This window comes from Setaria viridis, chromosome 3 (assembly GCF_005286985.2).
Source record: "Setaria viridis chromosome 3, Setaria_viridis_v4.0, whole genome shotgun sequence".
NCBI classification, from domain to species: Eukaryota; Viridiplantae; Streptophyta; class Magnoliopsida; order Poales; family Poaceae; genus Setaria; species Setaria viridis.
The window spans coordinates 15,850,770-15,863,053 of NC_048265.2; the positions used below are offsets into that span (position 1 = coordinate 15,850,770).

General features: G+C 53.9%; 1 protein-coding gene across 1 annotated transcript; it reads left to right on the forward strand.

Annotated features, from left to right (window-relative positions):
• Positions 1–1,458: 1,458 nt before the first annotated feature.
• Positions 1,459–3,126, forward strand: LOC140222170 (uncharacterized). Its single transcript, XM_072292376.1, has 4 exons — positions 1,459–1,738; positions 1,849–2,258; positions 2,445–2,693; positions 3,115–3,126. The coding sequence occupies exons 1-4, from the start codon at positions 1,459–1,461 to the stop codon at positions 3,124–3,126; spliced, it is 951 nt and encodes a 316-aa protein (XP_072148477.1).
• Positions 3,127–12,284: the final 9,158 nt, after the last annotated feature.

A 12,284-nucleotide genomic window follows, 5' to 3' on the forward strand; every position in this document is an offset into this window, starting at 1 on the left:
AATTTGTTTAGAGATAAATTTTGAAATAAAAACAATAATTTTCAAGATCCATATGATTTAGTCAAAGAGTAAAAAAGGCAATTCCTGCACACCCTCAACGCGTAATGATAGACGAGGTCAAAAGTAGAATCTAGCCACATACAAATACATCATCCTTTGTCTATTTGGAATTATGTAGGAGAGAAGAAAAATAATCACTCCACCAACACCAAACGAGTAGGGCACATCCTCACATTGCCATGCACCCTCTTGCAGTCTTGCCTTATATATGTTCCTTCTCCACACCATCTCTCACCTTGCGAGGCCCACCGTATATAGCGAGAACTAATTAAGGTCAACCATCAATAATATTAATGCTAATCAAATCTAAGAGGCACACGGCGGTGACACGATGGATGCTGCCTGTTGTACGGGAATTACATTGAACTCGAAGAGGGAACATCAGCATATCACATATGTGCTAGATATTGCACTTGAGCATGACGACCTAGACCATGAACAAGACAGGATAGGGATTGCAAACATGCTCGTGAGACAGGGAGGCCAACTGGCCTAGCAAGGCATGCAGCCGGGCTAGGATGGAAGCTCCGGGAGGAGGTGCGTACACAGGGGCTGAGCCGCTTCATCTCGCGCCTTGGCGAACGGGGGTTTCCTCTCTATCGACTCCTGAAGAAGACGGACCGCTTCGAATGGACCGACGAGGCCCATGAGGAACTTGACCGACTCAAGGACCTTCTGACGAATGCTCCGGTCCTGGTCCCGCCGACCGACGGCGAGCCCCTCCTGCTATACATCACGGCGACCACCCAGGTGGTTAGCGCGGCCCTGGTGGTGGAACGAGAAGAGGAGGGACACGCTCTCAAGGTACAACGCCCGGTGTATTTCATCAGCGAGGTCTTGTCCGAGTCCAAGGCGCGCTACCCACAGATCCAGAAGCTCATCTACGCCGTCCTCATCACGAAGAGGAAGCTGCGCCACTACTTCACCTCCCACCCGGTAACGGTTGTTTCGTCGTTCCCACTAGGTGAAGTGATCCGGAACCAAGACGCCACGGGATGGATCGCAAAGTGGGCGCTCGAGCTCATGGACCAGGGGATCACCTACGCTCCCCGCACCGCCATCAAGTCCTAGGTACTCGCCGATTTCGTAGTAGAGTGGACGGAGATCCAAATGCCTTCAGCGCCGGAGAAGCAGGAGTACTGGACGATGTACTTCGACGGGTCGCTGATGAGGGCCCGTGCCGGAGCGGGTCTCGTCTTCGTCTCTCCTCTAGGCGTGCGCATCAGGTACATGATCCGCCTCCACTTTCCTGCATCCAACAATGTCGCCGAGTACGGGGCCCTCCTCAACGGGCTGCACATCGCCATCGAGCTGGGCATCCGTCGGCTAGACATCCGGGGCGACTCCCAGCTAGTCGTCGAACAAGTCATGAAGGAGTAGAGCTGCCACGACCCCAAGATGGCAGCCTACTGCAATGAGGTTCGCAAGCTTGAAGACAAGTTCGACGGGCTGGAGCTCAATCACATCGCAAGGCGCTTCAACGAAGCCGCCGACGAGCTGGCGAAGGCAGCATCCGGCCGAATGCCCGTCCCCGACGGCGTCTTCGTCAGCGACCAGTTCAAGCCTTCAATCCGTCACCCAGAGCCGGCGAGGGTCAGCGAAGCACCCCCGGTCCCGGGGTCGGACCCCGACTTAGGAGAGGTCGGCAGCGCGCCACCCGTCCTAGGCCCGAACATTAGCCACGACAGGGTCGGCTCCGCTTCGCCTGACTCGGCCCCGGAAGCCGATCCCTCTGGCCCCATGGTCATGGAAATCGCGGCAGACCCCGCGGCGGGGCCCAACCCCCAGCCGACTGGAGAGCCCCATACCTCGACTACCTTGTCCACGACACGCTCCCGGCAAAACAAACAGAGGCCCGTAGGATCGCGCGTCGCGCCAAATCCTTCGCCGTTATCGATCAGGAGCTCTACAAGAGAAGCCACACCGGCATCCTCCAGCGCTGCATCCCGATCGAACAGGGAAAGGCACTGATCCAGGACATCCACGCCGGAGCCTGCGGCCACCATGCTGCGCCAAGGACCCTCGTTGGTAACGCCTTCCGGCAAGGTTTCTACTGGCCGACGGCGGTCGCCGACGCCACCCAGGTAGTCCGCACCTGTGAGGGGTGCCAATTCTTTGCGTGCCAAACTCACCTGCCCGCGCAGGCGCTACAAACCATCCCCATCACGTGGTCGTTCACGGTCTGGGGGCTGGATCTCGTCGGGCCCTTCAAGAAAGCGCCCGGGGGCTTCACCCACCTACTTGTCGTCGTTGACAAGTTCTCTAAGTGGATCGAAGCAAGACCGGTGGTGCAAATCAAGTCCGAGCAGGCGGTACAGTTCTTCACTGACATCATCCACCGCTTCGGAATCCCCAATTCCATCATCACCGACAACGGCACGCAGTTCACCGGGAAGAAATTCCTTCAGTTCTGCGACGACCACTACATCCGAGTGGACTGGTCGGCCATGGCACACCCCCGCACGAACGGGCAGGTCGAGCGAGCCAACGGCATGATACTCCAGGGTCTCAAGCCGCGGATCTTCGACCGCCTCAAAAAGTTTGGCGGACGATGGGTCGCCGAGCTTCCCGCAGTCCTTTGGAGCCTGAGGACAACCCCCAGTCGGGCGACTGGCTTCACCCCGTTCTTCATGGTTTACGGGTCCGAGGCCATCCTGCCCACCGATCTGGAATACGGATCGCCGAGGGTCAAGGCGTACGACGAACAAGGGAACCAGACATCGCTTGAAGACGCACGAGATCAACTCGACGAGGCACGAGACGTAGCCCTGCTGCACTCGGCTAAGTATCAGCAGGCCCTACGGCGTTACCACAGCCGCAAGGTACAAGGCCGAGCCTTCAACGTCGGCGACCTGGTGCTCCGCCTCGTCCAGGATAACACGGGTCGGCACAAGGTAACTCCCCCTGGGAAGGTCCTTTCATCATCGCGCAAGTACTATGACTAGGCACCTACAAGCTAGCGACCCCCGACGGGCAGATCTTCGGCAATGCTTGGAACATAGAACAGCTAAGACGCTTCTACCCCTAGCTTTTGTTTTCAAGTTTTGTACATAGACGCTTCTGTAAATTAAAAATTTTACGGAAAAAAGAATTTTGAGTTGGATCCATTCAAGTTTCGCTTCGAACTCAGGGATATCCGACCCTGGCTCTGCCTCAGGGTCGCACATCCCTCGGGGTCTATCAAGGGCTCCGGCCCAAGCCACTTGACATCCTCTCAAAACACTTTCTCTTCCCGGGCCGACCCTCTTTCTGAACTTTCGGGCATGAAAAGGAGAGAGTGCACGACTGGTGTTCAGGCAAGACTGATCGGACTGCGAAAAAACCTACGCCACAGCGGCTACGATGCCTTCGCTCATCAATGCTTACTGACACACCCGACAAAGCACTCTAAACTTTATAAGCCAAAAAAATTAGAAAGGGGATCGAAAACTTTTTCGCGACAATTTATAGAAGAGGCCTCTATGGCCACCACAAAACAAGTCTGAAACTAATGTATTTACATCTGGGGCGCCAGCCCAATACAGTTAACTCGTCCGGGGATCTTCGGGCGGGACGGCTTCATCCTCGAGGAGCTTCGCCAAGGCCTCCGCTGGGTCGAGCACCGACGCGTCGATCTCGTCCAGCTCGGCCTCGGAGTAGCCGGCGGCATACCCCCCGCTCATCCCGGCGAAGTTGATGCTGGAGTAATTGGAGCCGGAGACCCCAAAGGCTCGCCTCACGCTGGTATGGAGCGCCTCTAGGGCTATCTCGCGGGCCCGGCGGTACGTCCCGAGGACACGAGTTGCCAGCGAGCTCGTCCCCTCCCCCTGGACCACGCCGAGGTCGTCGCAAACGACGCGGACCGCATCCCGCAGGGCGCCGTGCTCAATGCGTTCCGCGTCGAGCGCCTCCCTCAGCCGGGTGAGCTCGCCTGCAAGGATCACCCAGAAGAACCCGCTAAATCGAAAATCACCGCAACATCACAAAGACAAAAGAAATGAACAGAGTCTTACCCTCAGACTGGGCCTTCAGCTGGCGCTCCCGGTCGAGCCCCTGTGCCACAGAGGCCTGAAGCTCCCGCGCTTGCGCTTGAAGCTGGACGACCTCCACCCCAAGGTCAGTCGCCACCTTCTCGGCCTCCTCCTTCTGGACCTTCTCAGCGTCCCGGTCCTGCCAAACCTTTTGCCGCTCGCGCCGGACGCGCTTGACGGTCTTCTGAAGGGCTTCATGCTCCCCCTTCAGCCGTGCGAGCTCCTCGGCGTCGTGGCGGGCCTTTTCGGCAGCGGCCTGGAACTCGCGATCGAGGTGGGCCTTGTCGACGACGGCTTGGAGTTTGGCTTCCGACCGCCGCGCCTCCTCCCACGCCGCTTGCTCGCGCCTTTGCAGGTCGTTGATGACCCCCTGGGCGGCAGCAACCTGCATGGATAGCTCCTTGGTTCACTCCCTCTCCAAGTTGAAGCGCTCCCAGAGCCCCCGCTCCAGCCGGAGGAAATCAGATTTCCCCCGACTGCACTCTTGGAGAGCCTGCAAAGCAATACACCATCAGGGGCAAGGCAACGGGAAAGGGACAATCATCGACAAAAGGGGCGACGTACCTAGCTACCAGGGAGGATGACGTTGTCCAAAGCCCCCATCACCGAGGACAGAGCCGCGCGGGCGTTGGTGAGGCCACCCTGCACCGCCTGCCACTTGCGCCACTCCGCGGCGTCATCCAGGGTGAAGAGGTGCCTCGGCGGGTCCTCACGGGACGTCCAACGCAGGACAGACCCTCTCCACGCCCTGGGAACGGTAGCGGCCAAGGCCGAGGCGGGAGCCGATCCTGGCGCCGCCGTCGAAGCAGACTCCACCATCCCGGAAGCCGCTGGGTTCACCGACGGCCCCGGCGCCTGCGCACCTGTTGCCGTCGGGGCCGCCACGGGGTCGCCCGACGGCGTCACTGCCTCCGACGCAGGCGACGGAACAGGTATCCTCGCGTCTACCTCGCCCTCCACCGCAACCGCCGAGGGAGGCTCCTCCGCTCCTGCCGGAGCCCCTCGAGCGGGCACTTCCGCCTCCGCCGCCAATGCCACCTCAGCCGGGACCTCCGGGGCAGAGGTCCCCACCTTCGTCACCGCTACCCCCTCCGCCGCAACCGCGGAGGCAGACACTCTCTCCTCCGTCGCCGCCGCTGTCCCCATCGCAGCTGCAGGAACATCAGTCCCTGTTCCTGTCGCCGCCGTTCCCTCCGCCTCGTCGGCGTCGAGGTCGATCACTTCCCCAGCCTGAGGACCCTGGGGAGTGACGCTCTGCACCGAGGGGTTGACCGGGGAAGCGGAAGGTGGAGCGGGGTCCACACCCTCTCCCGCGCCTGATGACGCCGCCTCTCCGCCGGTCGCCGTCACAGGGGCCGCTTCCTCGGTGGGACCCGCGACCCCACCGGGGACCCCGCCGCTCGCCACGGGCGGGACCGCGGTCCGCCCTGCAGAGGCGGACGACACCCGCAGCGCCTTCTTGGGCGCCAGCTGCAGGACAAGACCACGGGGGGCGGCGCTACCAAACAACAAATAAATGTTAGTGGAAACGAACGCAAGGGGGGGGCAAGAGCGAGGTTCACGAGGAAGTCAAACTTACGTTCCTCCGGAGCAAGGACGGCGCGCGCGCTTCGCCTCGGAGCCGGACGCCGACCCCGGGGCATCTGGCAGCGGCCGCTTGTCGCCGCTCCGCTGCCCTCGAGTCTCAGGCGCGATAGCGGGGGCGGGCTCCGTGGACCTCCGGGGAGCGCTCCGCGCTGACTCCGGGGGGACGTCCCGCGTCGGCTCCTGGGCGACGGCGGGGGCGGGCTCCAAAGACCTCCGGGGGGCGCTCCGTGCCGGCTCCTGGGAGGCGCCCCGCGCCGACCCCTGGGGGGGCGCCCCGCACCGACCCCTGGGGCGTGGCCCTGGAGCCTTGCGGAACTGAGCCCCGGACAGACGGTCCTTCCGCCTCATCCATCACGGCCGCTTGCAGGCGCGTCTCCCGGATTATGAGCGCACCCGACCGAGGGGATAAGACCAGCTCTTCCTCCTCTTCATCATCTTCCTCATCTTCCTCATCATCATCATCGTCATCGTCGTCGTCGTCATCTGACACGACCTGCCCTCTCCGCCGCCGTTGGAACTCCTTGGCGGCCCTCTTCCTGTTTTTCGCCGTCTCCTTGTCCTTACGGCGCTTCTGCTCCTCGGCAAGGAGACAGTTTTGCGTTCGCCGATCGGCGTCCTCCGGCACCGGCGGACGCGAGTCCACAACCCGGGTCAGCATGCCCTACAAACACGAGATAGCCTCGCGTCAGAGCAACGACCAAGAAACACGAAAAAAGAAGGTCGGCACCCCAATCCATTACCAGGTCGACGAAGCCCTCATCCAGGTGCATCGGCGGGTGTCCAGGCACCGGGTAGTCAGCGTCCTTGTCCTCCAACGCCTCCCGAATCCGCTGTTGGATCTCGGAGGCGGCGAGCGCGCCTGCCACCAGAGCGGTGCCCTCGGTCGGTGCGCCCGGAGTCATGGCGGCGAGCGAACGGACCCGGAGCATCAGCGGCACCACCCGCCGGGCATGGTACGCCCCAATGACCCCGGCGCCGGTAAGCCCCCTCTGCTTCAACTGCTCGATAGCCTGCAGCAGGTCGAGGATCCGCTTCTTCTCCTTCTCAACCGGGCCGTACGACCACACCTCCGGCGCCACGTCGATGGTGCGGCCGGTGAACTCCGGCAGGGGGGAGTTTGAGTAGTTCTTCAGATAGAACCACTGGTTGTGCCACCCCTTGTGGGACGCCGCGGTCTTCATCGCCATATACTCCTTGGAGCGAGTATGGCGGAGGTGGATTTCGACGCACCCGATCGGCACCGGGGGCGACCGCTGCTGGTTCCCCCTCCTCTCCGTCTTCTGGTACAGGCTCACCGTGAAGAAGTACTTCCACAGCGAGAAGTTGGGCTCGATGCCCAGAAACCCCTCGCACAGTCCCGAACCTGTCTAAATCGTGTGTTCGAGTTCACCATCGAGTTTCTAATCTCGGCGAGCCCCGTACATAAAACACTACCTCGAATACCCCTTGGTAGGTTGCCGGGTCTGACAGGGCCAACTGCATATCTTCGTTTTGGGTGGGTTGAGTATACTTTTCAGTCTTGAGTTTTTGTTAATTTTGGATGTAGGAAGTGGCTCCAATCTGAACATTTGATCGTCTGAGATCTGAAATTTCTAATAATCCAACACCACCCTTAAAAGTTTGTGAACACAATATATTTTTGACACAACTGCCTTAGCCTGCAAGTTCACATCATTTTTCCTCGTTAAATTTTAAATAGAATGATACCCTGATCATTGTATATTTTTGATAGTTGTAGTCCTATCTGGCTACATCTGAATGTATGATGCCTACTTCTAAAATAAACGCATTATACAAAGCTCATGTACAGTTTGAAATTTTTTTTAGTACATCTTCTTGACTTTTTGTGGTTCTTTTTTTTTAACCAAGTTTAACCATGATCAGGAACTGCAGATCCTTTCTCCTCACTAGCATTCCTTTGGAATGCATCCGTTCTGCCTTTGCGCATTCGAAGCGGGCGCGACTTTCGTTTTCGGCTCTTGGGTCTGTGTTGCAGATGGCGCTGGAAACTTCCACTGTCACATCACGCCGGCTCCGGAGGAGAAGCACTACGACATTAACCTTCATCGCCAAGCTTTGAAGGATTTCGTCAAAAAATTCAACGAAATTTTCGACCTATTCTATGGCTCCGGGAACGAGTCCGAGTACAACTCGAATTCTCCCACTAGCCGGATTGATTCTCACGAGCTGGCGCTCAAGTCATTGTGTAAACTTATTTTTCCAACCACTTATACACATGTACGCGCAATCAAACCTATGAACGTATGCACACACCTTCCTCTATGAGAACCTCAGGGGGATTGGCCGACATATTTGAGATTGACGAACGCACCCACAAGCGTGTCGTTAGCAATGGGCACATCGCTAACCACTAAAAGAATAGTATTGCTAAATCCACAAAAAAATAGGAACACATGTACGGAATATAGGATTTAAACCCAAAATGGTTGGTTATACTACAAGGAAATGAACCACAATTCTATTTTCTGAAATTTGCAAAGTTTTATTCTTTTAAAACAAAATACACCTGCTTTATAGAGTGGATGGAGTATATATGTATATCTTAGTACCATAGGGTATGTTTGGTTGCCTCGCTAAGGGCTAGCCAGGCTCCCCAGATCCAACCAACCTATTTTTGGTTGCCTAGTTAGACCCATTAGCCAGGCTCCTCCATATTCTAGCCAGGTTAGAAGCCAACCAACCAAACAGATCCTTAGGGTATGTTTGGTTGAATGCATCGTATAATATATGTATAGATGATCCTGGATGGTATGGTTTAACCAATTTGCTTGAACCATACGGTTCACCCCTCTTAATAGATAGTTATACCAAGTGGGATGATATTATCCTATACGAGTTGGTACAATTCGTCCAACCAAATAAAATATAACTATTTATTTTTGAATCATTTCATATATGAATCAAATGATACATGCAACCAAATACACCCTTAATACTAAAATAAACCACCACATTCACCGTGAAAACAACATCAGAGAAAGAGAAAGGTAGATGGTATGATTTGCTAAGCGGAAGAGTTGAGGGAATTTAATAAGATCAACCCCTGGATACCACACCAACTGCACACAAAGTGGAGATGCAACATTATCATGGCTAGAGGGTAGGTTGTCCAACTCACTGTGCAAGTACAAAATTGAAGAGGCCAGTGAAATAATATGTGCTTGAAACTAGCCCAACTAGAAATATAATTGGGCTGAGTGGGTTCGGACTGTATTTATGACTAGGCATGAGCATTTTGCGGGACGCACTGAAAATGTAGGACTAGGCATGAGCATTTTGCGGGACGCACTGAAAATGTAGGCTCACTATCGTCCCGTAAATATTGTTGTGCTAATTTTTTGACCAGACTCGGACTTCCCGTTCTTTTTTAGTTGAAAAATAAATAAAATAAATTATCTAAGTGGGTTCGGGCTGGGCCAAAATTTTCGAACCTGATTTTCATTGACCAAACCCGTCCATGAAGCTAGTGTGGGCGGGCCAAATCGCAGGGGACTCAGGTCGGGTCCATGGGCCAGGTCAGACTGAAGTCTATTTACGACTCCTCTCAACACTACGTAAAGACCCAATCTTAACTATATCCTCTTCATAAACCTAGGAATATTTTGTCACCCAGACTAAACTATCAGATAGAAATTCACATTACGAGGCAAAAATATATTACTTTTGATAAAAAAAAGTATATTTCTAAATAAGGTATTCCCTATCGTTATTAATATCATTACCAATTCATGTTTCATGCCAAAAAATATAATGATTAAAAAGATGATACTTGGTATGGGCCATTTGAACAAAACAATAACAATAAAATGAAAAAATAAAAAAAGTTTAAATTTATTTTCAAATTATGAAACAAATATGGCCGCCTCGCTATTTGCTGCTGCTGAATTAACCGGAAGCACCCGTCGCTTCTGGAGGGCAGTTGGGGCGCAGGCACTGGCAGAAGGGCAGCAGGTTGGGGAACCCCCATTGGCAGCGCCCGTCCACGGAGCCGTGCTCCACGCAGCTGCTCCGGCACTTCTCCGTCTTCAGGCAGACGACGTAGTGCACGTGGTCGTCCACCCAGCAGTCGTCGTCCGACGACCCAAGAACAGCCGGCGCCAAGCCTGCAGATTTAAGTTAATTTTCACATGATCCAGAGACCGGCAGTGGGTTCTCAGATGCTTGGGGTTTCATGCGACTTGATGAGACATTGTCCGGAAAGATACGCCGCCGTATTACCTGAGTTCAAGAGGAGTAGCAGAGTGAGGAGACCTGAAGCCATCGCCTTCCTTGCCATCCCCATTTCTGCCACCACGCTGAGGAGAGAAGCCTGGATGCAATCTCTACCTCTTTATGCGCGCACGCACTCACGTCCAGAGGTGCTGATGGATGAATGCCAGCCCACCAGCCATTTAAATTGTTTTCATATATTAATTGGAGTAATTCATAGAACTAGATAGTTTCCATATTAATGAGAAGTAGGATACCATACGAAAAGAAAAGACATTATGGTCATCTATTTCTTTCTGTGATCGTATCGTAATCAATGGCTTGGGCACGCGACAAATTCTGCTACCCAGTGGTTTAGGCTTGGCCTGCCCGCTCGGATAAACGAGAGGAGGCCGTTGCATAGATCTCGGATTGGCGAAGGGCTCTCACGTCTGCAGAGCAGCAGGAGATCCGTGCGCAGCAAACGGAGGGCGTCGACGATGATGACGCGCCACGCTTTGCCGAAACACAGCCGGACGCGGCGAGGCGGCCGGGTCCAGGACGCCCGTTCGGGAGGAGGTCGTCAGGCTCAGGCAGCAGCCGCCAGCGCCAGGTCGCCCGTGGATCCCTAGATCCCGTCGGTTCCTTGGCAACTCGTGGGCGAAATCTGGAGACACATAAAGTCCGGTTCGGTTTCGGCACGGCGGCAACAAAGTCAGCGCCGGCTCAGGGTTTGCGCTGGCGTATTGCTTTGCGATTCCGGCTGCCCAAAATGTTGGGTGGCTGCATATGCATCTCCACGGATTGCCCACATTCTTAGAGCATCTTCAACGGATCTAAAATTTATTTTAGGTATAGGATAGAGAAAAATTTTAGATAATTAGTGTGCTCTTCTCCAACAGCTTTGGTAAATGAATATTCATCCAAGGACTATTCCGCAAACAAAATCTTTTTTAGGCTAAAGTCCCGATGGATTCTTTAGTCCCTCTTAAGTCTTAAGAGTAACTCGAAGAGACTGTTAATCTTACCTCCAATACTTGTTTTAGGGGAAAAAAAGAGAGAGAAAACGAACTCCAATAGTACACTCAAACCTTCCCCAATTTTTTAGTGATGCTAAAAAATAGTCTGCCACCGCGTATATTTTAGCATTGCCGTTCCTCCCCCAATCCATCATTTTTTTCTCCTCTTTCCATCCTCCCGCCGCCCATCCACCCACGCGCAGCACCACTACCTGCTCGACGGCGCGCCGCGGAGCCAGGGGCATGTGTCAGCCGTGCCACGCGCATGCGCGGCCAACGCAGGAGCGGGAGCGAGACCTCGCCGGGCCCTACGCGCGGGAGATTGGCACCTGCGTCCGCGCGTGGTGCGAGGCGTTCGTGTTCATGCGCGCTGCGGGTGCTGTGCCGGACAGGTTCCTCCTCCCGCAGTGCTCCACACCTGCGCCGGGCTGGGCGTCCCTCACCTCGCGGTTTGCAACTTTGCTTTAAAAGTTTCGGTCAGAACTGACAACCACAGAACATTGATGGAGGATTGGATGCTTCCTTCATCCAGCCCAAGAACACTGATGTCAAGCTTCTCAAACGAAGAATTCAGCTCTTGTCCATTCTTCAGCTTCTTCAATGACAATGGCATGGATGCAATTGAGAAGAGCAAAACTTTGGGGATAGGAGCTAAACTTTTGCTCTGTCACATCAAATGTTTGGATGTTAATTAGGAGGACTAAACATAAGTTAATTAAAAAATTAATTGCAGAATCCCTAGGTTAAATCGCGAGACGAATCAATTAAGCCTAATTAATCATCATTAGCGAATGGTTACTGTAGCAACACATTATCAAATCATGGACTAATTAGGCTTAATAGATTCGTCTCGCAATTTAGCCTAGGGATTGTGCAATTAGTTTTGTAATTAGTCTATATTTAATACTCCTAATTAGTGTCAAACATCCGATGTGATAGGGGCTAAAATTTAGCTTAGGGGAGCCAAACACCCCCTTTAGTTGATTCGAGCGTTGAAGAAACTGTTCAAGATACAAAAGCCCCTCTGCAGCTTGAATCAAACCTTTTTAGCGCAAATCTGGATGAAGATCCAAAGGTAGAGGGGGCTTCGTTTCGAAGGTAGGCCCAATTACGATGACGTGGAAAATATTGGAGAGTAGTTTTTAGTATTCTGCTGTGACCTCATATGTTTTTTGGGGGAAAATTTTTTAGCATAGCCCCCAATACCTCATTTTGGGAAGAATTTTTTGGGGAACTTTTGAAGTTGCTCTAAGGTTCCTATCACATCGAATGTTTAGATACTAATTAGGAGTATTAAACATAGACTAATTACAAAACTAATTGCACAGATGGAGGCTAATTTGCGAGACGAATCTATTAAGACTAATTAGTCCATAATTTGACAATGTGATACTACAGT